We start from the raw sequence: 26,873 nt of genomic DNA, 5'->3' as shown, positions 1-26,873 counted from the left end.
TCCTGTAGTGTTCTACCCTAGATGGCAACATGGCACACCCTGAACAGGAACGACCGTGAAGTGTGATGCTCCCGGGTCTGTGCCTGCAGCAGATGGTGGCCTTCTCCTGGATTGGCTGGACGTTCTTCTTGGGTTGGGCTGCCTTGAAGAGGCCATTGCGTTCCACATAAGTTACTCCCTTCGAGTTCAATCTGTAAGGGGGCACAAACAGTTTATTGTTATTTCTTTTTTATCCCATCCTACTGGAACAAATGTCACCTTGGGGGCCCTATTTGGGCCAAGGGTCAACTTACAAAACACTGCTCAACATACCTTTCAACATTTAAAAATGCAGTTTTGCAAAACACAATATAAAACAATCACCAAGGAGATAGGGTCACCGGTTAAAACTGGAACGTAGCCTCATCCAGTGAATGCCTGCTAGAATAAGACACTCTTCAGCTGTGGGGGGAAATGGTGAGGGAGGAAAGGTCCGACTGCATTTCATGGGCTAAAGGCATTCCATAATCTGCCATTGAGAGACGCCCCTCCCTCATGCCATTCAAATGTTCCCCCAGCCTAGGTGGGACACAGGGTTGGTCTAGGACCTCTCCTGCTCTTAGGGAGCAGGCAGGGTGGCAGTCACTAAATCATCCTGGGCCTCAGCCATTTAGGGCGTTTAAGGCAATTGCCAGCACTTCGAACCGTGCCCAGAAGCACTGTCCCTCATCTTCAGAGAGTATGTATGGCCCGCTTCAAAGCTGGCCTTTAAAATATTTCTCCTTAGCCTTTTAATAAATGCTGATTTTATGCTAGCTTGATGTTTTTGCTGTTTTAATTATATTTTAACTGTTGTGTTTCATATTTATCTTTGAAAGCCACCTTGTAAGGATTTTTTCTAGGGGTCAGGGAGTATAAATGTAACGAATATATTTATTTTATCTATACCTTGTAACGCTTCGTATATAATCTACATTAGTATATCTTAATATCTGTATGGTTGTTTCCCATCCTGAGCCCTTCTAGAATTGAGAGGGTTGTAAAACTGAAATGTATCCCTTCCCCTGTAAAGGAAAAGTAAATCAATTCAGGGGCGAAGTCCTCAAATGACTTGCTAACCTATATTTTCTGTAAAAACAACAACACATGCAAAATCCCCAGGAGCCACTCAGAGAAATCTGAGCAAAGAGGTTTACTGTGTCACTTCTAAGTAGGTTATGTTTGTTGAACTTATTAGTTCTGGTCTGAAACTCCGGGTGACTCGATCCTGCTGTCTGTCTTAAAAGTTCTTTTTGGCTTGTTTTGTGAAAGATGATTAGAGCAGGCAGTATTAAATGCAGGTTGCATTCTAGCCATATTGTTATCTTTTATGTAAAACTAGGTCAAGGGATGGAACACGAGAAAACGAAAAGGCCTGCATAACACATCAGGAGTGGTTTTAAAAGAAATAGCCATTATTTAATTGAAGTAGTGATTTCTTTGAAAGGAAACTCTTTTCATTACTCTCTTACTTCAAGTGTCATGTATGCAGTTCTTTGAGTGAAAGGATGACCACGAGGTTCTTGGATCAAAGGAGCATCTTTAAGAACCATGGGGAAAGAGATGTGACTGGAGTACTGAACCGCCACCCTGCTGGTTCCCAATCTCTACTCATCCAGCTCCCTAAAGTGTTAAGATACCTGTTCAGTAGCTTGGCTGAGAAGCCACAGTGTGGGATGAGATATATTGGTTCAGAATCTACCCAGATCAGAACTCATTAGATTACATTAATTCAAAAAGATCCATTAACAAGTACATGAAAAACATAACATTTCAGTCAATTAAATAAATCATAGAATCATAGAATAGCAGAGTTGGAAGGGGCCTATAAGGCCATCGAGTCCAACCCCCTGCTCAATGCAGGAATCCACCCTAAAGCATCCCTGACAGAGGGTTGTCCAGTTGCCTCTTGAATGACTCTAATGTGGGAGAGCCCACAACCTCCCTAGGTAACTGATTCCATTGTCGTACTGCTCTAACAGTCAGGAAGTTTTTCCTGATGTCCAGCTGGAATCTGGCTTCCTTTAACTTGAGCCCGTTATTCCGTGTCCTGCACTCTGGGAGGATCGAGAAGAGATCTTGGCCCTCCTCTGTGTGACAACCTTTTAAGTCTTTGAAGAGTGCTATCATGTCTCCCCGCCATCTTCTCTTCTCCAGGCTAAACATGCCCAGTTTTTTCAGTCTCTCTTCATGGGGCTTTGTTTCCAGACCCCTGATCATCCTGGTTGCCCTCCTCTGAACATGCTCCAGCTTGTCTGCATCCTTCTTGAACTGTGGAGCCCAGAACTGGACACAATACTGTAGATGAGGCCTAACCAGGGCCGAATAGAGAGGAACCAGTACCTCACGTGATTTGGAAGCTGTACTTCTATTAATGCAGCCCAAAATAGCATTTGCCTTTCTTGCAGCCATGTCACACTGTTGGCTCATATTCAGCTGAGACAGTTGAGAAGTTCCGTCCTCATGAGGCAGAAGGGATCACTTTCTCTGATTCTCCACTTGATCAGAAGCCTCCTGTGCGTGGAAGGATCCCTTCCATCCTCATGAGGCAGATTCTGGATCCAATCTGCCTCATGAGGATGGAAGGGATCCTTCCATGCACAGGAGGCTTCTGATCAGGTGGAGAATCAGAGAAAGTGGCAATCTTTGACTCCTCCTAAACCAGCAAAATCTGCCCCAGAGGTTTTGAGGGGCCCTGAAACAGTAGGTCAGGGGATGCTGGGGACTGCTGAGGTAGGCGGCCATGGCTGAAGATCGCCTCTCTCCCTTGCCATCGGCAGAAGTTCTCTTCAGGAAATTCTCCCACCAGTGGAAACGTAGCTGGATCCTTCGCATCGTTTCTAACTTGTAAGGTATCCAAACTCATAAACGTGACCTAGCTGATAGATTAAGCAGGTACTTACCTTACATGTTTGTTTGTTTATTTATTTATTACATTTTTATACCTCCCAATAGCCGAAGCTCTCTGGGCGGTTCACATGTTGTAGAGAAGATCCCTTTCAGCTGAGTCAAATATAAAGATTTCTTTCTTGTCCTGGCAAAAGAACATCATGGAGTTGATCGAGCCTGGCTATCTAGTTCTGACGGGAGATCAGAGATGGATAAGCGCTGGCTCAAAAGGCGAGAGACTCTAGTGACTCAAAAGGCGAGACTCCCTGCTTATAGCAACTTGCCTGTGCAACTTATCCCATGGCAAGACCTGCTTCAGAATATCGGGCAGCAGAGATACAAAGGTCAGCCTGTCCTGTTTGCCCCTACAGGAAGGAACACTGGGGTCTAGATGGAACGTAAGGTCAAACTGAGAAATGTGTCTGCATTTTCTCCAGTTTAACCTCTAAGTTCTCAACTGTCTGTGATGGCCCGTTCTTCAGTTCGAGGCAATTCTAAATTTATTGTCAGCCATGCGAACGGTTCCATATTTATCCACTTTTTTAGTTGATGCTGTCATCTACTTCAACCAGATAATTAGCAACATTGATGCCCCCAGAGAGAGATTTCATCTAATGAATGTAATGTGCCATGGGTTAAAGATGGCTTCTCTGCCAAAGGGTGGCTACATGTGGCTATATGCCAGATTTGCGTCCCTTAATGGTGGACATCAGACAAAGGGGAAAACTTTCAACCAATGGAACATCGAATGTAACCTATGACTCATTGAGATTGTGCATCTTAACTTGAAAATTGAATGTAACTTAACTTGCTAATCCAGAACTGACCAATAGAAGGATTTGAAAGAGACTAACACCCTCTTGTAGTCAGGGCCTATATATACTGTGAGATTCCTTTGTTCTGGGTGCCTCCATCTTGTGGAACCGGAGAGCACCCCCATACTGCAGTATCGGAAGTAAATGGATTAAGTGTATTCTCCAGCCTCGTGTGTTTGATTGGCTGTTAACGCACCGGGGAAGCAGGCCTTTAAATCCCTGGTTAAGGGACAACAACATCTTCTTACTGACCCCTGAGGTTTCCACTTTCCGGTCTGGGCAGACTTGGTTGCATAGCTGAATTAATTTATATCCCACTCTTAGACTAAAAGAACTCAGGGCAACAAACAGTATAATCATATAAAGCACGTATAACTCATATATATAATTTAATCAGTATAAAACTGCAAGGATACCTGGTGACCAAAGTCTTCTCTATGTGAGACTGTCTGGAGTTTGCAAACATACATTTTGACTAGCAAGAAGCAGCTTGCCACTTATTTTCTACTTAGAAAAGGTTGTGTTGGCTTAAGACCAGGCCTACACAACTTGGGCTCCACAAAGTCAAAAGCAGCCGACGTGACCGTTTTGGATATCCCAAGAAGCCAGCGGAAACAGGCTTCCTGAGTCCCTGGCAGGCCGCCAGACGTGTCTGATGAAATGGGTTTAGCTTCGTGAACTGTAAATTGTGCAGGGCTGCTTATGACGAAAGAATGAGTAAAATGAAAATATTTCACATGCAGAGAAGATCTTTGATGGTGCAGGGGCAAAGTTCCAGATGTCATACTTGTGCAAAACCCAGTAGCTTGAAGAACAGCCGAACCACCTGAGTGCGTAGAGGGGAAAAAGGAGGAAAACTGAATTGGTGCGTGTCACTTCCCTCGCTTGACTCAAGGAAAAGGTGTTCTTCACGCTGCGTAAAACAGCTGGTCTTTGCCTGGAAATTGGTTGTGTGATATTAGTTGCTAGAAGGTGCTAGTGAGTAAATCATCAGGCCTTTTCCTGTATGGCATAGTTCTCAATCGTGTTGTGGGTCTTTTTGCAGAAGGAGGCCTTATTTTATTAACTGGCTTAGCAGCTGTAAGCTGGTCATGTGACCTTTAGGCTTGGCTGCTGTGACACCTCAGCACATAAGTGTATTAAAGCTAAACCAGCTTACAGCAACACACTGCAATGCAATTCTGTAAAACGAATTATGCGTCTTTCTTAAATGGAGCAGAGATGGACCTGCTTCCCTGTTCTGTACAGAGCCCAGTGTGCTGTTGCTGATAAAGGTTTCCGGGTGCTGTACTCTAGATTGCCTATGTGTCCTTTATTTCATCTGCAGGTCCTGGAAGCCTTTGCTGGTCGACTGATTAGGCTACGAGTTTTGTCCCAACGTGAAATCCCTGCTCTTACAAAGTATCAGATAATTCTAGCACGAGATCAATTCAGGAAAAACCCTGCTTCACACTTCGTGGTAAATATTTCCAGCGGTATGACCTTATTGCACAAGCCTTTTCCTTCTGTTTAATAATACTGCTCCTATTTAATAACACAGTGCTCTTTGAGTGTTCAAAGCATTCTTCTTCTCAGTGGTCATATAAACAGCCCTGCAAGATAAATAAGTAATATCATGCCCATATTATGGGGAGAGGGAAGCCTGGAAAATAGTGGGCACCCTAAGACCTCTGACTGAATTAATGCTACAGAGCAACTAAGGATTCCTGGTCCATAGCTCAGTTGCTTAGCCAGTATGCTCTGCCTGCTCTTTACGCTTCTGAACCAAGGAGTCCCCAGTTATTTCTGAAACTGCTATAGCTGTAGGTGTGTCTCAGTGAACTAAGCACTGCTATGATGCTCTCAGGTCTCTTTAGGAAAGGGTGGGGGGAAGTGACCCCTGTGAAAACTCTGTTAGTAACACATTTAGAATATAGTCTAAGGTTTAGAAATCATGTTATCTGGAATCTACTTTGAAGATCCAGATGATACAAATATTTTAAAAAATTAATTTATTTGTGGTTTTAAATGGCAGGTCCAGGAGTAAAGGGGGTTATATTTTTCATGGTCTCTATGCGTTGCTTCTCCTGCTCAGTTCCTTTTTGACTGCAGCAGCAGCATCAGCATCAGAAATGTTCCCTCTGTCCTCTGAGGAGAGGCTAAGCTGAGTTTGACTTCATCCTCTCTTTTTAGTTTCTTTTATTTTGATTTTTCTCTTCACATTTTATAGTTTTTCTTGTCACGTGGTGTGCATTTGGGCTTCTCTGCCTCACCTTACGGCTTTTATCCTTGAAGGTGACTTTTTCATAGAATAGTGGAGTTGGAAGGGGCCTATAAGGCCATCCAGTCCAACCCCCTTCTCATTGCAGGAACCCACCTTAAAGTATACCTGACAGATGGCTGTCCAGCTGCCTCTTGAAGGCCTCTAGTGTGGGAGAGCCTGTGGTTTTGGTTTTGATTGTGGCCCTGACCAGGACCTTGCATATTAGTCCATCTGATTCTCTGCATCTTCCCATTCCAGAAAGGTCAGTCCACCTGGACAGGCCTAAGGAGTGCCGTCGTATTTTTTTTTTTTTTTGGAGCAGAGTAGTGCCATTGCAGGAGCCTGAAGCTCTTCCTGTGTTTTGATGGGCTCAAGACAGGTCTTTCTGCTTCCCCTCAGTAGTTTTCTGGCTGGATGACTAGAGAAGTTTACCTCTGCTATGAGCTTGCTAGTCCCCCTGTACCAGCTACTGTGCAGGAGCAGTCTACAAGAACTCTAGCTAGCCCACCGCCATGATGCCCTTTGCATGAGATGGTCATCCCAGACCTGGCCATGCTGCTACTTGGTCCCAACCTTCATGTGGCACTACAAACTGGGGATTCAGCTCAGATCTCATGTGACTTTCATCATGATTATCCTGGTGCACCTGGCCCGCCTCTGTTAAGTCTTAACGTTATCATTTGTGTGATGTCTCGATAGGTTGGATGGGCTTCTCATTGGCCTCTAGCTGGCCGCTGTGTGGATGCAATACTGGACTAGGTTGGCCTTTGCGCCGATCAGCACCACTGCTCTTACATTTATGTGTCCAGCAATCATTCTATTCAACTTTTAACATCAAATTGGCATTCCTTTGGTAAAACAGCTTGCTTCCCAGAGAATATTTTTGAGGTCATCCTTCTATCGTAGGGGGACGTCAATGGCAACGCACCTGCTGAAGGTCCCAATGTTAATCCCCGACATCTCCAGGGTACAGGCTTTGAGGTTGCAGGGCTGGGGAAAGGCCTTGGGAGAGTCACCTGGGGAGAACCTCATTCTTTGGCTTCTGTCACTTTTGTTCTAGACTTGGTAGGAAGGTTAACGGTACAGTGCTTACTAAGTGCAGTTCTTGTCATGTACAAATCTGTATAATCGGATGTGATGTTTCTCCAGGGAAAGCAACAAGGTGTAATAGAAGGAGATTTTGCTCTTTGCATTAGCTTGTATCATGGTTATGAACTACTGCTGCAAATGGGAATGCGATCATTATTTATCTTCCTGTGTGGAATTATGGACGGAACGAAAGGTAAGGGGTGACTTTGCATGAAAAATTGGCTTCTGCCCCTTCCTCAAACCTGCCCTGGGCATTAGAGATGTTTTCTGACTAGAATCGTTTTTGCAGAAGGTTGGAAATTACATATTTTAATGTCATCTTTAGAAAATCTTAGAAGTAGTGATGTAGGGTGGAAATGTTTCCAGTACTTCATTTTCCATGGAAATTTTTCATAAGTTCATTAATAACAATGAATGCATGCCAGTTGCAATTGCAATTTTAGGCAAACGTGGCCATTTCAAAGTTGTAGATGAGTGGTAGCATATCGTGCAATTACTTGGGCTGCTGAAATTTGTTAGTGTGTCAACAGTTCTCAGTTCCTTTGCTTGTTTTTCTTAAACTTAAACGATGTAAGGGAAGTGCATACTATTGTCTTTAAATTTTTACAATCCCGGTTTTAAAAAGCACACTCTACCCAAATTGACAAAGCTAAATATGCCATTGCATTTTTTCCTCGCAATAGTATTGCAGTATTTGGCACTACTGCAGCAAATTCAGCCAGGACCGGGCTGGGGCACAGAAATTGCTCACCCCAGTTCTAAGGCATCAGAAAATTGATGAGATTTGGATAAGAAAATTAACTGGTTTTCTTTAATCTTCCCAAGGTATAACTCAACATATCAAGCTGAATAGTTTAACTTATAAAAGAATTAACCCTTATGCTTCTCTAGCTTACTTTGCTTAAATTGGTCCATCTCAGAGAGTTTTATCTCTGGCATCTGGTCACTAGAAATGTGGGAAGTGCAGTTAGCCAGGGCTGGTGAGTCTGGGGGTGTCGGGGAGCCCTCTGGGAAAGAGAATCCAGTTGCAGCTAAATTCTCAGCACTGGTCGCTTTCTGAGCTTATTGTTACTTTTGTCCAGCTCACTTGACCCAAGGTAGACTACTGTGGGTGATGGAGGAGGGTTTTTTTTTTTAATATCCTGGCACAGATGAGAGGTTGGTTATTTAGTCCCATAAATTCTCAGCACCTGATAGACACACAAGCATTTGATTTGTTTAAACAAGATCCAACTTTTATGAATTTTAGTGTACATTTTGAAACTTTAAACCTGCTTGCCTTCAGAAACGATGATGAAGAGGCAATATGATAGCCATCTTCAAATATTTGAAGGGCTGTTGCCTAGAGGATAGAGCAAATTTGTTCTCTATTGCTCCAGATGGCAGGGCCCAAGCCAGTGGGTTCAAATTACAAGAAAGAGAATTTTGTCCGAACATTTGGAAGAAATTAGTGTTGTTGTTGTTGCAGAATGGCTGGCCACCTCATAGAATCATATCATAGAATAGCAGAGTTGGAAGGGGCCTACAAGGCCATCGAGTCCAACCCCCTGCTCAATGCAGGAATCCACCCTAAAGCATCCCTGACAGACGGTTGTCCAGCTGCCTCTTGAAGGCCTCGAGTGTGGGAGAGCCCACAACCTCACCAGGCAACTGATTCCATTGTCGTACTGCTCTAACAGTCAGGAAGTTTTTCCTGATGTCCAGCCAGAATCTGGCTTCCTTTAACTTGAGCCCGTTATTCTGTGTCCTGCACTCTGGGAGGATGGAGAAGAGATCCTGGCCCTCCTTTCAGGATTGCTGTAGTTGTGCAGGGACTGGACTAAATGACCTTTTGAAATCCCTTCCAACTCTAATTCTATTGCCGCAATAATGCATTCTTGCTTATCTGTGGCTTTGTTGATGACTTTCATTGCAGATTGTGACCGGAATTTGAAGACTGTAGTTTGATGTGCAATTGATGTAAGCCAGATATGAAAATGTCAGCACCTTTAAATTCATTTATCTCCTTTCTAAAGGTATGACACGTGCCAAGAATGAACTTATGCGTAATGAGGACTTCATGACGTTGTATAGCCAGCTTGAAAACCTGTTTTCAGACACCACTGTGACTACAGAAAATGGCAACAGCACAAAACCAGGTTGGTATTTTCTAAGGACGAAAACACAGCTATGCAGTTTGCTCATTATAGTGCCTAATGCTAATGAGGGATGAAGAATATTTTAAAATACAGATGGAGCATCCAGATGTTCTTTGCTTATGTCAGCAATAACATGCAGGTGGCAGAATAATAATGAATTAACTTTCAATATTAAGTAGTGTGACCACTTAGAAGTCATCATATCTTGGTTTGAATCTGAAAACTTTGTAATTTCGTGTAACAAGTGTATTCCTTCTAACTTCTTTATAAATGGTCCTTGGTATAGATCTTTTAAAGGTACTTTTGATTGAAACATGAATCCCTAAATATATAGTATATTTTTAACTTCATTGTTGTTTTTGTTATCTGAGTACAATATTTCATAGGATAGGTATTTAAAGTAAAGGTGTTCCAGAGATTTTATATCTAAAATGAAAATATTTGGGTTACAGGAGCTGGAAATAGGAAGCCATTCATCTATAGCCACCCAAAGTTGAAGAAATTAGAAGACGTTGTTGTAGGACATTTCAGATCCTGGAAAGAACATGGAGGTAGACCTTGGATGTAATTAAAACGCTAAAATAGAGATGAGAAAACTCTTGCCTGGTACTGATTGCATTCCACACCCTAACATGTTCTACTTCTGGTGAATTTTAGGATGTGTGTGTTCTTTGCTCTTATCTGTAATAATTTGCCATTTATTTTCCTCCTCGACTTTCTTCAGTGTGAATTTATATTTGGCTTGCCAGAGTTTGCGGCCTCTTTACAACAGGCAAGGGAGCTTCCTTTAAAAGGTGGACGTTGTGATAACATGAACAATATTGATTAGTTCCTTGAGTTTACTCGTCCCTTTTTAAAAAAATAATAATAAAAGAAACTTTTTTCACTTGCCATCTCATGAAATTGGTTGGAATTGGGACTATGAGTTGAAGAATTTGGTCCTGTTTTTGTATAGCCGCTCGTTTCATATTGGTTTGCTTTCTGTATTAAGCAGATCAGAACGCATCTGAAGGTAAACCTGCAGATACCAGAGTTATGATCTTCTCCTCCTTCCGTGACAGTGTCCATGAAATTGCAGAGATGCTCAGCCAGCACTACCCGGTTGTGAGGGTCATGACATTTGTGGGCCATTCTACAGGCAAAAGCACAAGAGGCTTTACACAGAAGGAGCAGCTTGAGGTATGGAGGGGCTGGCATGGCGAAATCAGTTTGGTCAGAGGTCTTGCTTGTTGTGCTAGTAAGCGGACCTTCCAAGGAGAACACCAGGCCAGCGGACCTTCCAAGGAGAACACCAGGCCAGGGACATAGAGCTCTGTCGCACCTATTTCCCCCCCCCCCCACACCAAACACACACACGTCGAGTCCGCGTTTCCCCCTTCCATTTCCTTGGTGAGTCTGGCGCTGGGCACTTTCACGTCTGTGCGTTGTTGCGCTATTTCAGCTCATGTTCTCTGCTGTGGCACCCCGGCTGTGGAACGAGCTCCCTAAGGAGGTTCGCTTGGCACCTACATTATATGCCTTTAGGCGCCAGGCGAAGACATTTTATTCTCCCAGTATTTCAACAGTCTATAAATAAATTTTAACTTGGTGTTTTAAATTTGTAGTTTTGCATTGCTGCTGTTTTTATCTGGTTGAGCTTTTATGTTGTATTTTATATTATGGTTTTATACTGTTGTTTTATACTTTGAATGGTTTTAATTTTTGTGAGCCGCCCAGAGAGCTCCGGCTATTGGGCGGTATAGAAATGTAATAAATAAATAAATAAATAAAATATTCTCTTTTCACCTGTATCGCTACTGTGCTGGCGAAATTGCCTGCCCCACCCCCTACGTTCTCCTTCCCCCTGCACTTAATATTTTATATATTTTTTCATTTATTTTATTTCTGCGCAAATACAATAGTACAGCAGCCTGCAACTGCACAATTACGGTAAAACAACACCCTATGCTTGCCCCTAAGATCATAATAAACAATGTAAGTGAAGAGAAAGTAGTAGAATTAGTTTCTAGAGAAGCTTGTGGTCAATGTTGGCATGGCAATGGAAAGCTGACACTCTTTTGGTCAGGAAATGTAGACATGCCTACTCAGGAGTAAGAACCATAGCATTGAATGGGACCAAGTCCGGGCACGGGCGGCAGTGGCCTCACTCGCCATCTCCACAGCGTGTCTCTCTCCCCCTTCACGGTTGAGCAGTTGAGCGGAGAAACGCCCAGCCTTCCTCTTTTGTCAGCGAGACCGCCCTTTGACACACGCGCCCCCAACAAAAAACGGGATGGTCCGATATAGCGCAAGGACAGCAATACACGGGATGGAGGAGCAGCTTTATTGCAAGCAGAGGGAAAATAACCAGACTTTCCCTGCTCCAAAATAAGGCAGAAAAGGGAGGGGTAAAGGTGAGTAGAGCACAGGACAGGGACGGCGTCATGTGCGTACCGCGCTGCAAAAACACTTACCTGGCCTGGCAAGAGTGTGAGAAATCGCTGGTGTGATGGAGCTCATAGCATGGGCTGAGTTTGTTTGTTTTTAACTGACCCCAGAATAGTTGTTTTAAAAGGATAGTGTTGTTTTTATGCTTTGGATGGTTTTAAATTTTGTATTATTTGTTTGTCATGTTCACTGTTTTTAACTTTTGTAAACCACCCAGAGAACTTCGGCTATGAAATAAATGAAATAAATAAATAAAATAAAATAAATAGTTTGGGTAATTCAGTGGTGCCCCTAGGCAAATGCTTTAAATACCTTCCATTGTGTAAGATTTAAACTCATGATAGCTCCAGTCCTGTGCTCACTTAACATGTGGTAAATTCAATTGATATAGAAGTGCTCACCGTCTGGGTGAAGAACTATCCATGTTATTCAAGCCTGTGGCATTGCTGCGTTTTCCAATTGCTAACATGCATCTCCTATAAGGCTCTTATCCACAGTACCTACATCTAGATGCAGCAAGCAGCAGAAATCCATAAAAACAAATGTGCAGATTATGATTGTTTGGTCCATAATTCTGCATTTTTGCAGGAACTTTGGATTGTGCTTAGTAGCAATAGGAAATTAGTATGGTGTGAAAATAGCATGCTTGTAAATATGACAAAATTATTGTTACTATAATTGAATTTAATCACCATCTAAAATGTGCTAAGCACTGCATACAGATTAAAAACTTCTCTGTCCCTCAGGCTTACAGTCTAAAAGACACAATTGCTCCCAGACAAACGCACAAACACACACACACACACACCATTGTCCCCTTGCAACATGGGTTTGGCTTCTACAGAGTTATTGTGATCACAAGGAGCAGAAGATGATCAAAAGCATTTCTGTAACGCTAATTTCAAGCATTTCAATCCTGTTTTAGGTGGTGAAACATTTCCGTGAAGGTGGCTACAACACATTAGTGTCCACGTGCGTCGGCGAAGAAGGCTTGGATATTGGAGAAGTTGACCTCATTGTTTGCTTCGATGCTCAGAAAAGTCCAATTCGTCTTGTGCAGCGAATGGGTCGGACAGGACGCAAGCGGAAAGGGCGAATTGTTGTCATCCTGTCTGAGGGACGGGAAGAACGAGTAAGCCAAGGAAGCAAACGGGAAATCATTCCATAGTCACTCATTGCACTCCCCAGCAAAACCTGCACACAAAATGATTTTATTACCGTTCTAATTTTCCTGAAAATATATGCCTAAATCCAAAGTCTTCCTGTACATGCAAATCAGGCTGCACCAGCGGATTATTGTGCTGCATTGGGGATGCTATATGGCTTGGTATTGCAGGTCTGCTGGTGCAAATACTTAGAATCATCATGGACAGAAATTCAGTGTTACTACCTCCCAGAAAATCTGCAACAAGGAGAGCTAGATCAGACAATATGTGTAATTTACATTAATTTGCTAAAATTTGGGGGAAGAGAATCATAGAATAGCAGAGTTGGAAGGGGCCTACAAGGCCATCGAGTCCAACCCCCTGCTCAATGCAGGAATCCACCCTAAAGCATCCCTGACAGAGGGTTGTCCAGCTGCCTCTTGAAGGCCTCTAGGGTGGGAGAGCCCACGACCTCCCTAGGTAACTGATTCCATTGTCGTACTGCTCTAACAGTCAGGAAGTTTTTCCTGATGCCCAGCTGGAATCTGGCTTCCTTTAACTTGAGCCCGTTATTCTGTGTCCTGCACTCTGGAAGGATCGAGAAGAGATCCTGGCCCTCCTCTGTGTGACCAACCTTTCAAGTCTTTGAAGAGTGCTATCATGTCTCCCCTTATTATTATTATTATTATTATTTATTTATATAGCACCATCAATGTACATGGTGCTGTACAGAGTAAAACAGTAAATAGCAAGACCCTGCCGCATAGGCTTACAATCTAATAAAATCATAGTAAAACAATAAGGAGGGGAAGAGAATGCAAACAGGTACAGGGAAGGGTAAGCAGGCACAGGGTAGGGAAAAACTAACAGTAGAAAGTAACAGTAGAAGTCTGCACAACATCAAGTTTTAAAAGCTTTAGGAAAAAGAAAAGTTTTTAGCTGAGCTTTAAAAGCTGCGGTTGAACTTGTAGTTCATCTTCTCTTCTCCAGGCTAAACATGCCCAGTTCTTTCAGTCTCTCTTCATAGGGCTTTGTTTCCAGACTCCTGATCATCCTGGTTGCCCTCCTCTGAACACGCTCCAGCTTGTCTGCGTCCTTCTTGAATTGTGGAACCCAGAACTGGACGCAATACTCTAGATGAGGCCTAACCAGGGCTGAATAGAGAGGAACCAGTACCTCACGTGATTTGGAAGCTATACTTCTATTAATGCAGCCCAAAATAGCATTTGCCTTTCTTGCAGCCATATCGCACTATTGGCTCCTATTCAGCTTGTGATCTACAACAATTCCAAGATCCTTCTCGTTTGTAGTATTGCTGAGCCAAGTATCCCCCATCTTGTAACTGTGCATTTGGTTTCTATTCCCTAAATGTAGAACTTGGCATTTATCCCTATTCAATTTCATTCTGTTGTTTTGACTGTGAGATTTGACTGTGTTTTCTTAAGCAAGGATAGAGAGGCACAGAAGATAATTATCAAGCTAAGAAGTAAGCTGAGAGCGGCTGTAAGTAGTAGCAGCTGTAGCAGTATATTTACGGAGTCACGTGTTTTGGTGTGCTCCATTAAATCTTTTGGCTGCTTCATGTAGCAGGCATTTTCCCCTGCATTACTGGTTTCCTTCTGTCAGTTGCTGCACTGTGCCTGTACTTGGAGGTGGTCTCCTTTCCTGTCTTTATCTGATCTCTTCTCGATCCTCCCAGAGTGCAGGACACGGAATAATGGGCTCAAGTTAAAGGAAGCCAGATTCCAGCTGGACATCAGGAAAAACTTCCTGATTGTTAGAGCAGTACGACAATGGAATCAGTGACCTAGGGAGGTTGTGGGCTCTCCCACACTAGAGGCCTTCAAGAGGCAGCTGGGCAACCCTCTGTCAGGGATGCTTTAGGGTGGATTCCTGCATTGATTAGGGGGTTGGACTCAATGGCCTTGTAGGCCCCTCCCAACTCTGCTATTCTATGTTTCTATGATTTCTGGAGGGTGTGTTGGTTGGCTCAAGGACGTAATGCCAGCTGCTCAGATGGCTCCAGAAATGTTACCAAATCACCTGGTTATATGTGACAATGTGATATTGGTTGGCCTTTGGAGCTGCTTGCCTGGAAGCGTTTGACGAGATGAGCAAGGGTACAGTCTTAGTGCATGTTTACTAAACCCTGTTGAATGCGGTGCTGGGTAGGGCGAGACTCTCATGTAAACATGCATAGGATCAGGAGTTGAATAAAAACCAACACCGTGGAAATCTGAATTCCTCTTCATTTTATAGACTTACAACCAAAGCCAATCCAACAGAAGAAGTCTTCTCAAAGCTCTTTCTGAAAACAAAGGGCTCCACTTGTACCAGCACAGCCCACGCATGATTCCAGACGGCATAAACCCAAAAATGCACCGGATGCCGATTACACCTGTAGAGGAGGCGGCAGGCACTTCCAGACGCAGCTTGAAAGAGAGGAGAGGTGACACCCTGCTGCCCAGGTGGCTTCCCTATTCCGCTGGCACAGGTAAGATTGTGGGGTGGGGGCACCCACTGACTTTGTGCCGACACACAGAGCAATATTGGCCCTCTCTCAAGATGGCAGACAAAAGGAAGTATACAAAAATGACTCAAGGAATTCAATAAGATCTTGTAAAGTTCATGGAAAATGATCGGTCTATCAACGCGTATTAGCCAGGATAGGTAAATGGGACAGTTAAGCTCAAGGACGTGCATCCCACAGCCACAACCAGAGGTTCGGAAGTAGCAGCGTGGTCAAGACCACTGGGAGGAGGTTCAAGCCTTCTCCCCTCCTTGGCATTCCAGAAGCAGCCAGTTTTGCTGCTTCCGATCCCCTAGTGGTGAATCAACAGCAGTGCTGCCTATTGGGGTCATGAGCATGTGTGTGTGTCATGGATGACCCCCTGATACAGACTCCCTGGCATCACAGTGACCCCCTGGTACAACCTCCCTGCCATCTGTGTGTGTTTGAGCCCACCACTGTCGCCTGTTGAGTCCTCATAGTGAAAAAGGTTGCACGCACACACACACACACCAGTCTAGTCTAACTCTTAATACCAGATAGTAGAACAGAGCGATGGCCTCCATGGTCTGTTTGTGGGCTTCTGAAGCGTCTGGGTGGACATGCTTGGAAAGAGAATGCTGGATGAAATGGGCCCACCTGGTGTTCCAGAGGCTCTTGTCTTTTAGGTTCTTAAGGTCTTCTTCAGGCCATTCGGCAAGGCTGTTAACCCTTTTCACTGTGAAGGGATATTGACATGGGCCTGGGTTGGATGACACAGCAGCCCGTTGTGGGTTAAATAACCCTTAGGGCGCCACGGCATGCGCTGTCCACCATTACGAATCTGCAAGCCCTGGCCGGGGCTCGTCATGGCTTGTCATATTAATCGTTGCGAACCGCCCAGGGAGCTTCAGCCATTGGGTGGTATAGAAATGCAGTAAATAAATATCGTTTGAACCCAGGCAGTGGGGATTATTTGAGGGTTAAATGACCGTTGAGTAAGCCACAGTCTTTTAGAGTTATGCGAGGGTTCGAGTGACATGACAAACCACCACAACCACTGACCCGGGCGTGCATATTTATAGTGGCGGCCAGCATGCGCTGCAGCTCCCCACAGGTAAATTCGCCTGCGATGGGGCTGGTCGTATCATGTAAACTGGCCCATTGTTACATGACAAATCGCATGTATTGAAAGATTCAAGTTTGAGTCTACTTAAGGAGGTGCTTTAAATTGAGCCAGCAGGTATAATTTGCTGGCTTCTTCATGCTGGTTAGATGTAGAATAGGAGAGCGCCATCCCCTTACAGGATCAGACTAATAGAATAGGAGAGTGCCTTCCCTTTACAGGATCAGACTAAAGGTCCGTCAAGCCTGCTTCTCTGTCTCCAAGAGCAGGCAGCCAAATGTCCCAAAGATGCTCATAACACAACATGGGAACCATCTTCCCATTGCTCTTTTCCATTATCAGCTTAACCAGAGGTGTATTTGCCTCTGATGTTGGAGACAACCGAGTAACATAAAAGCTTAAAGTTTTATTTGAGTGGTTTCCTTAATGGCTTTGTATACATACTCTTGGTAACCCAAGGGTCAATATTGTAGTCACTTAACGAGTTGATGACTTAGGAGAGATTTGAACCGGGTACTTCTTGTCTCACACCGTTACCTTGTACACTAGGGCCAGCTCTCAGCTCTGCTTGTGGGGCTTGTTCAGGGTGCAATGCCGGGTCTACAAAGAGCTATTAAGACATTAGAGAAAACTTGCGAAAAGACATGGACTCACCTTGTTTTATAGGCCTCTTATATGTCTAATAAATACAAAAAATAAACTTTTTATTTTATTTCATCACCATCAGCTTCCTCCACTAGAATAAACACCTATTGATGTGTGAAGCTTACAACTATTTGTGTTTGTTGTCCAATGAGAGCAAAGCCTTAGTAGGCAGAGCCTGGAGCCCTTGTCCTTCTGCTGTAAAAACACCTGCTTCGGCCTGGAGATCCAGGCTGTTGTAGAGATCAAGACAACTAATTGCTTTTTAGAAAAGAAGTTATTGCCTATAGCTCATATGCAGGGAAAATGCTGAGCGGTATCTTTAGAATCATGGCACAGAAAGATTTTTTATTATTATTTTATTTCCCCCCCCTCTTTTTTTTAATACAGTAATAAAACAAAAAAAAAACATTTTTTTTTACAAATTAACATTTCTAATTTAATATTTTGACATCATCCCATAACATAAAGTGCACCCCCCCCACCCCGGGATCTATTCCTGTTTCCAAAATCTCATTGTTTCTTCTGGAGGTGGTTTTCCACTCCCCTTAGATAATGCATATTCCAGGAACTGATTCCACATTCCCTCAAAATCATTCGTTTTTGTTATCCCTCTTCTTACTTTTATATTACATGTCAGTTTATCATTTATAGCAATATCCCAAATCTCTTTATACCAGTCTTCGACATGATAATCTCCTTGTACCTTCCAGTTCCTAGATATGATCAACCTTGATATGATCAACCGTATCTTGATCATACCAGATTTTTCAAGGATCTGGTTAGGGTTTGCATCTGCCTAGTCAAGGGCCTCAGCTTGTTTCTAGTGAGGCTTCCATATCAAGCTAGTCCAGCTTGAGCCTCCACCGATGGATCAATTTAGCGCCTGGCAATCCAGCTGATACGGCTTGTGCTCTGCATCTCAGGCCTAGGTAGGGAAGGGAGGGAGATAAAGGGCAAGAGAACTCACTTGCTGCAATGTGCAGCCCCGTGCCCCTTCTCTGCAAGATCCAGACGAGACCGCGCAGGGTGCAAGGTGGGCAACCTCGCTGTGGACCCCAGGAGTTTAAAAGAATGACCTGGCTGGCAAACCAAGCAACAGGAGTCTGCGTGAGAGAACTTTCCTCTTACCACGTTAGCTCTAAAAGCCAATTTCCTTCCTCTCCCTTCTCCAAACACTTGTCAGGTCCGAAGGAAGACAATCCAACTGACGAATGGGGCCTTACATCTGAAGAACTTGAAAGGTGGAATAGATTATATAAAATGAAGGCTGGTGATGGGATAAAAAAACCAGTGATGCCTCAAGGTCACTTTGAAACATTAGAAGATGAGAAGAAGGAAACGGTGAGTGGCACCCTGACGCACCTGTTGGGCGTGCGTGAGCTGGAGCAGGAATCCTGAGCTCTGCCACACTGAATGTGCCTAAGCTAGGAGGGGGGCGGGGCGGAGAAACTACTTGAGCCCTCCTCATGGTCAGCAGTAGGCAGCTGATAGATGCAGGTGGATTCCTGCCTTGAGCAGGGGGTGGGACTCGATGGCCTTGTAGGCCCCTTCCAGCTCTGCTATTCTATGATTCTATGTTGGATATGCACAGGCCTCTGCCTTTAAATGTATTCAGCTATAATGTTAAATGGTTAGGGGGAAATGCATTGCTTGTGGCACCTTAGTGAAATAGCTTCTGATGGTGTAAATATGGGTCTTGAGATATATTATGGTATCAGAAATGGCCCACTGAAGCTGATGGGTCATGTAGAGCTTGAACCTGTGAGTGAGTCTGATTATCATTTAAAAGGAAGGCTATGGGAGGACTTAAGCAGATATCCTATTGTGCCTCCCCCCCCCCCCAACAATCAGCACTGCAGGTGGCTCTAAGTGGACCACACTGCTTTCTGTGACCGAGCTAAATAGAGGAATTACCTGGCGGCTGCTATACTGAATGATGTGGTGATGTGATTACATCCTTCTATACAAATGAATTTAGAAGAGCTGTTGAATACCAGAGATGCACGCTACATATGCATTCAGCAGTAGCTGAGTGCTCTCGGTTTCTTAAACTAGAAAATCGATGCTAAAGTGTGTCGTAATAGAGGAGGGAACGCACTTTTCTTGTAATAAATGTGAAGGCTCTTTTTTTATAGGTCGAGACCTGTCATTCAGATGGTTTTGGAGCGTGAGACGTTCTGTATTTGCCAACCAAGATTTGGATTGAGTTCTGTCTCTCTGTGTGTTTTGGAATCCCAGGAGTTGCAAGCTGAAGAGGTTCACGAGCTGTCTCTGACGGAATGGAGGCTCTGGCAGAATCGCCCTTTCCCTACCTACCAAGTAGACCACTCGGATCGTTGCTGCCACTTCATTGGCATTATGGAAATGATAGAGCAGATGAGACATGAAGAGGTGTGTAAACTGTTGTTGTTGTTGTTGTTATTATTATTATTATTATTATTATTATTATTATTATTATTAATTTATATAGCACCATCAATGTACATGGTGCTGTACAGAGTAAAACAGTAAATAGCAAGACTCTGCCGCATAGGCTTACAATCTAATAAAATCCTAGTAAAACAATAAGGAGGGGAAGAGAATGCAAACAGGCACAGGGTAGGGTAAGCAGGCACAGGGTAGGGTAAAACTAACAGTATAAAGTCAGAACAAAATCAAGTTTTAAAAGCTTTAGGAAAAAGAAAAGTTTTTAGTTGAGCTTTAAAAGCTGCGATTGAACTTGTAGTTCTCAAATGTTCTGGAAGAGCGTTCCAGGCGTAAGGGGCAGCAGAAGAAAATGGACGGAGCCGAGCAAGGGAAGTAGAGGCCCTTGGGCAGGCGAGAAACATGGCATCAGAGGAGCGAAGAGCACGAGCGGGGCAATAGTGTGAGATGAGAGAGGAGAGATAGGAAGGAGCTAGACCGTGAAAAGCTTTGAAGGTTAACAGGAGAAGTTTATAGTGGATTCTGAAGTGAATTGGAAGCCAATGAAGAGATTTCAGAAGCGGAGTAACACGGTCGGAGCGGTGAGCCAAGAAGATGATCTTTGCGGCAGAGTGGTGAACAGAAACCAACGGACTGATGTGAGAAGAAGGAAGGCCAGAGAGAAGAAGGTTGCAGTAGTCCAACCGTGAAATAACTAGTGCATGAACAAGCGTCTTGGCGGAAGAGACAGACAAAAATGATCGAATCCTGGCAATATTATACAGGAAAAAACGACAAGATTTAGCAACTGCCTCAATATGAGGAATAAAGGAGAGAGAGGCGTCAAATATAAAGCCAAGGCTACGAGCTTCCTTGATCGGAGTAAGCGTAACATCATTGACAGTAAGAGAGAATGAGAGATGAGGAGAAGGTTTAGGAGGAAAAACAAGCAATTCATTCTTTGCCATGTTAAGTTTCAAGCGACGATGAAGCAGCCAAGCTGAGATATCTGAAAGACATGCCGAGATACGATCGTGAACATCAGGAGAAAGTTCTGGAGATGACAGATATAGTTGTGTATCATCGGCGTACAGATGATATTGGAGGCCATGAGATTGAATAAGCTTGCCCAAGGGCAACATGTATAAGGAAAACAACAATGGGCCAAGCACCGAGCCTTGCGGAACCCCTACCGAAAGGGGAAAGGAGGAAGACGAGCTGCCATTAGCCAACACGCTGAAAGAGCGACCCGCTAGATAGGAGGCAAACCAGTTATAGACAGAGCCACAAAATCCAAGGTCATGAAGGGAATCTAAGAGAAGATCATGATCAACCGTGTCAAAGGCTGCAGTTAGATCAAGGAGAATAAGAACGGAATAATGGCCTTTAGACTTGGCAGTAAGGAGATCATTGGTGATCTTAGTAAGGGCTGTTTCGGTGGAATGCAGAGGACGGAATCCAGATTGAAAAGGATCCAAAGCAGAGTTACTAGAAAGAAAGTCAAGACAGCGAGAGTAGACCGCACGCTCCAGGATCTTTGAGACAAGGGGCAACAACTGCCCAAGGAAACCTCACGGCCTCATTGTGCAAGGATAGAATCATAGAATAGCAGAGTTGGAAGGGGCCTAAAGGCCATCGAGTCCAACCCCCTGCTCAAGGCAGGAATCCACCCTAAAGCATCCCTGACAGATGCTTGTCCAGCTGCCTCTTGAAGGCCTCTAGTGTGGGAGAGCCCACAACCTCCCTAGGTAGCTGATTCCACCGTCGCACTGCTCTAACAGTCAGGAAGTTTTTCCTGATGTCCAGCCGGAATCTGGCTTCCTTTAACTTGAGCCCATTATTCCGTGTCCTGCACTCTGGGAGGATCGAGAAGAGATCCTGGCCCTCCTCTGTGTGACAACCTTTCAAGTATTTGAAGAGTGCTATTTAAGTGAATGTGGAAGGAAGAAAAATCCTCTTTATGTCTCCACAACATCTTTCTAGTGCTCATAGCTACATTTACTGCTCTCATGTAATAATAAAACCAGCGTTATCAAAATAGTGTAAACACCTGAAAGTCCAAAATTTTGCCCTGCTTTAAAAAGAGAGAGAGAGAGAGAGAATAAAATAAATAATTCTCTGTCATGTGTGCGTGCGTACACACCATGAAAAGCTTTTATTATTGCCTTCCTGGTTTCATTGCTAAGGCAACGAGGACTTGGCAGACAAATTGGATTTTCCCCCAGGAGCTGGCTAGGGTTTCCAGGTGCCGCTGTGATTCACGACGTTGCCCTTTCTTCCCCGTGGCTTTCAATCAGATCAGTAATTAAAATTCTGAAGGGTGATGGGTGGTGTTTCATGACAGGATAGATCTTAAAATGTACACGATCTTTATAGAAACTTTATGGAAAGACCAGTGATACTTCGGCCTCCTTTTCGTATCCAGTTCTAGGAAGTCATGGTTGTTGCTAAACCCTGTAAGAGGAAGGGTAGTGACTCTGTCCAGTGGGCATTTGCAGAGTTTTCCAGTTTTTTCAAGAGAAGCCAGGGAAAAGTTAAATTGTTCTCATATACTTTCAGCGACTTTTTAGTAACCTCATATATTGAGTGCATGGGGATGTCGGGAGGAGAAAACAAATTTGTCGAATGCAACTAAGTTGCTCTGCACTGCAGCCCTAATGCACATCCCAAGAAGATCCCAGCAGATGGGTTGCTGTTCAGTTAGAATACACCTTCTGAGCGTTTAGGTTAGCAAGAATCTGGCTTCCTGTAACTTGAGCCCATTGTGCTGTGTCCTGAACTCTGAGATGATCGAGAAGAGATCCTGGCCCTCCCTCCCTCCCTCCCTCCCTTCTTTCCTTCCTTCCTTCTGCTTTTCATCCACCCCTCAAAAAAAACACCACCACCCTTCTTCTTTTTTAATCAATAGTTTATTGAAATGTTACATTATCTACAACAGTAAAAAAGAAAAAGAAAAATAATAAGCAGTTCATAAAACTTGAAACTCAGAAAACCACATGCATTATCTTTGAGAAATATAAAATGATCTGGAAGAAAAGTTTCTAATTGTATGTCTGTGGCGTTAGCTGTTTCTCCTCTTCATGTTAAAAGGACTTGGGCACGCACACACACAAACACCAAAACTCTTGTTCCCCAATTACAGCAGTACGTGTTCTATGTTTCTTGCCAGTCTAATAAAGACTATGCCCAACTGAAACAGAAGCATATTTAACATTGTTTTCAATGACTTCTTTATCATCTGCTCCAAAATTTCCCCAGGGATGGATGTTAGTCTATAGTTCCCAGGTTCCCCCTTTTTGCCCTTTTTGAAGGTAGGGACAGCGTTAGCCCTTCTCCAGGTATCCGGTACTTCACCCGGCTTCCATGGTTTTGCAAAGATAATAGACAGTGGTTCTGCGAGCTCCCTTATTACTCTGGGATGCAGCTCATCAGGTCCTGGAGATTTGAACTCGTTCAAAGAATTTAGGTGTTCCTTGACTGTTTGTCAATTTCAAACTGCAATCTTGCCCCTTCAGTTTGTATTTCACTTTCCCCAGGAGATTCATAGACCCACTGTTGGGAGAAGACTGAGCCAAAGTAGGGATTGAGCACTTCGGCCTTTTCTTGGTCAGCTGCCGCCCTCTCCCCCATTCCAGCCACCCTGCCCTCATCGCTGGTTCACCACCATTAAAAGTAGTGACCCTGACCCCTCTTTGCTTTACCAGGGAAATTCGGCAGGCAGGGAAAGCGTGGGACCACAGCTTGTGCAGCCCCTGATATGCACAATGAGATTTTGCAAACTGTTTCCACATGTTGTTTAAACTGACTTCTTGTTGTTAAAAGTTTGGCGTGATAAACACTCTCTGTAAATACGAGCGTGTGGGTGTTGGATACAAAAGACAGTTCTTCGAGTGAATAATTAAGTCACATTAAGAAGGTTTGTGAGCAGCAAACTTGCTTGGCGTTCAGGAGCTCTTTGTCACGTGCCGTGCCTGTGTGTGCATTGGCGTCATGGGGTTTATATTTAACACGGGTGGGTTTCCCCCCTCCCTCTTTGATTCATGCACTCCTACACTAACAGATGTCACAAAGCTATAATTACCAACACGTGTGATCCACACTTACGGCTCTTTGGAATTCCACAGGCTGTAAACTGTAGCTAGAAGAAGCCCCAAAGAAGGGAAGCAAAGAGGCCTCACTCACAGCAGGCGTTCCTTTGCAAGGCCCACAGGAGTTGTGCAAATGCTTAGGAGAAGAATGGCTGAAGGACGGAAGCCCTGCCTGTGAGATGATGTGCTTGAGAGAATTGAATATGGGAGATGATTAGAACGGGGGCATTGATCCCACGAATGGGGAAGGAAGTCGCGAATAAGTAGCTTAATTCGTTCAGGGTGGGATTTCTTCAGCTCGCTTCAGAAGACTGCAGTGTCTGACAACTACAATCCCTCTAGGGTTGCATGGAGGTTGCTAAAGACACATTTATTTAAATGTGCCTCCAACTTGCTAACCATCAGCACTGGGAGTGTGTGGAGAAGGATTCACGTGCGCAAATTGCTATGTGTAGTGTTGAGTCATAGAATCATAGAAAAGCAGAGTTGGAAGGGGCCTACAAGGCCATCGAGTCCAACCCCCTGCTCAATGCAGGAATCCACCCTACAGCATCCCTGACAGATGGTTGTCCAGCTGCCTGGACAACTCTGCATGCAAGTCTCTGCATGCGATTCATCAGAGCCTTCTGCACAGCTCCACCGAAAGTGATACCTGCATGCTTTTGATGGGTCTTGCTGTGGGTTGCGCCTTCCTGTCTCCGGTTCTGCAGGCTCTGGCTTCCACATCCCCTCGCTTAAGCTTTCACCCGGAGGGGAATGCCTTGGTCCTGGCTTGATGATACCTGGGATGCCTTCAGCTCCAGCAGCAGCCCAGATAAATGTGCGCTATATTTAGACCAGGAGTTCCCAAACCCTTTGGACCTGTGGGCACATTTGAGAAACTGCTGCATGTGCCAGAATTGCTCCCATGTGGCTGTTCACATCACTCCTGTGGCGGGGGCCTGGCTAGTCAAAAAGAATAAGGCGGTCATGGGAGAAATAGAGAGGTTAGAGGCTGGGAGGGAAAGGGGGAGTAGCCAGGCAAAGAGGTTAGAAGGCAGAGGAAAGACGAGGGTTGGAGGGAGAGAAGCAGTGACGCAAAGAGGTTGGAGGGGGGAGGCCAGGAGTGGGGAGGAACAGCAAAATACAGGAGCGAGTAGGAGAGAAAGGACCAGGGACTAGCAAGAGAGGAAAGCGAAATCTTCAAAAGGGAAAAGGAGAGAAATAGCAAAGGAAGAGGTTGGGTGGAGAGAGAGAGAGAGTGAGCATGGGGGAAAGGTCTGCGGGGGTGGAAGAAGGCTGAGTGAGGCCAGTGAGCAGCTCTCTCCTTCTCTCCCTCTGTGCTGATCAGCAAGTTCAGGAACAGGAAGGGGGCCCCTGGAGCCTAACGTTTTTGAAATGTAGCGTAAATCCTTGAAGGGAGTGGAGGAGGGCTCCGTGGCGGCTGTGGGGGGTTCCCACAGGTGCCGTGGTAGCCGGGGTGCCGCCTGGGGCACCTCTGATTTAGACCATTTAAGGCATCTAGCGATTGCCAGACTTCCATTGTGTAGCCAGCTTCAATGCATGACATGTATTGCTTAATCAGATAGATGAAGGAACTGAGAATAAAACGGCCAGTATCGTACTGCCTTTGTACAAATCAGTGCTGTGACCGCACTTGGAATACTGCGTACAGTTTGGGTCACCACACCTAAAAAAGGATATTATGGAGCTGGAAAAAGTGCAGGAAAGGGCAACCACAATGGTTAAGCGGCTGGAGCATCTCCCCTAGGAGGGAAGGTCACATCTGCTGGGATTGTTTAGCTTGGGAAAAAGGAGGCTAAGGGGAAACATGATAGAGATGTACAAATTCTGCATGGTGTGGAGAATGTGGACAGGGAGACCTTTTTCTCCCTCTGTCAAAATACTAGAACCTAATGGGAGTCGTCCCGTGAAGCTGATTGGTGGGAGATCCAGAACAAATAAAAGGAAGGGCTTCTTCACACAGCGCATAGTTAAATTATGGAACGTACTACCACAAGGCGTAGTGATGGCCACCAAATTGGATGGCTTTAAAAGGGGGCTGGATAAATTCCTGGAGGCGAAGCGAACCATGGCTACTAGCCCTGATGGTTGTGTGCTATCTCCAGTATCTGAGGCAGTAAGCCTGTGTGCCCCCATTGCTAGGGAACATGGGTGGGAGGGTGCTGTTGGACCACGTTCTGCTTTGTTGGTCCCTGGCCGGCGGCTGGTTGGCCACTGTGTGAACAGAGTGCTGGACTAGATGGACCCTCGGTCTGATCCAGCATCAGGGCTCTTCTGATGGTCTTATGTTCCAATGAGAGAACCTGTACTTTCCATTTTCAGGCTGACTCACCTGTCATTGGCAGTTAATAGAAGCATGGGATACTTTTGACTATACATTAAGTGCTCAGCACTGGCAAAGGTGACAACAGCTATTAAAGAATAAATTCGAATGGAGAGGTGGAGGAGAATGCGGGAGCTGCACTCGCTTATTACCTTGCGAAAGAAGGAGGAATCGTTCTCATAGAATCATAGAATAGCAGAGTTGGAAGGGGCCTACAAGGCCATCGAGTCCAACCCCCTGCTCAATGCAGGAATCCACCCTAAAGCATCCCTGACAGAGGGTTGTCCAGCTGCCTCTTGAAGGCCTCTAGTGTGGGAGAGCCCACAACCTCACCAGGCAACTGGTTCCATTGTCGTACTGCTCTAACAGTCAGGAAGTTTTTCCTGATGTCCAGCTGGAATCTGGCTTCCTTTAACTTGAGCCCGTTATTCCCATTATATCTGCACTATATGATTTTATAGGAACATTATTTGCATGGTTTCCACTTCTGAAAAGCGACATGTGGTGTACTCAGAAGCGCTTCTAATGTGCATGCACTTTGGGGGTTGGGTATTGCAATCCCAGCATGCGTGGCTTTGCCCTGGAGCATTAAGGGGTCACCTGAGCGCCTAAGAGGATAAATTTGCACTTGGCAATCAGAGAAGCTCACCTAGTTTTTATATTTGTCTCCACTGCTTCCCTCCGTGAGCAGATTTGTTCCTAAATTATGCTGTGTCAGCTTAATGAAGGGTTGCTTTCTTCCCTTCCTCTCCCTCCCAGCCTTTTTATCATGAATATGGATTGCTTTATTATTATTTTTTCCTTTGGAGACCTATTTTCAACCACACTTCAGCTGGAGCACTTTTGCTTATCAAAAAGCAGCTGAACAACAGCACAACTGAATTGTTACTTTTGTTATCCTTCCAAAGCCCCATAGATTGTGAGTCAGCAAATGGGATGTTTGAAATGAATTGTATGGTTTCTCACGGAGAAATTTAGTTAATGACGCCCCACTGGTACAGCGAGCGAGCGAGAGAGAGAGAATTGTTAATCAG

General features: G+C 44.6%; 2 protein-coding genes across 2 annotated transcripts in view; one reads left to right on the top strand and one right to left on the bottom strand.

Moving 5' to 3' along the window:
• The window catches only part of FKBP3 (FKBP prolyl isomerase 3), a 431,114-nt gene that overhangs the window by 35,412 nt on the left and 368,829 nt on the right, over positions 1-26,873 (bottom strand). The gene's annotated exons all lie outside the window — the stretch shown is intronic.
• FANCM (FA complementation group M) overlaps positions 1-26,873 on the top strand; it is a 74,482-nt gene that overhangs the window by 23,965 nt on the left and 23,644 nt on the right. Inside the window, exons 5-13 of the mRNA XM_063118279.1 lie at positions 5,050-5,181; positions 7,114-7,246; positions 9,069-9,191; positions 9,644-9,742; positions 10,186-10,370; positions 12,544-12,750; positions 15,023-15,257; positions 18,206-18,363; positions 19,261-19,413. Of these exons, the coding sequence (XP_062974349.1) occupies positions 5,050-5,181; positions 7,114-7,246; positions 9,069-9,191; positions 9,644-9,742; positions 10,186-10,370; positions 12,544-12,750; positions 15,023-15,257; positions 18,206-18,363; positions 19,261-19,413 (1,425 nt within the window). The remainder of the gene's footprint in view (positions 1-5,049; positions 5,182-7,113; positions 7,247-9,068; positions 9,192-9,643; positions 9,743-10,185; positions 10,371-12,543; positions 12,751-15,022; positions 15,258-18,205; positions 18,364-19,260; positions 19,414-26,873) is intronic.

This window comes from Elgaria multicarinata, chromosome 2 (genome assembly GCF_023053635.1).
Source record: "Elgaria multicarinata webbii isolate HBS135686 ecotype San Diego chromosome 2, rElgMul1.1.pri, whole genome shotgun sequence".
Taxonomy (NCBI): domain Eukaryota; kingdom Metazoa; phylum Chordata; class Lepidosauria; order Squamata; family Anguidae; genus Elgaria; species Elgaria multicarinata.
The sequence above is the reverse complement of the archived record's forward strand: the minus strand, read 5'-3'. Positions and strand labels throughout refer to the sequence as shown.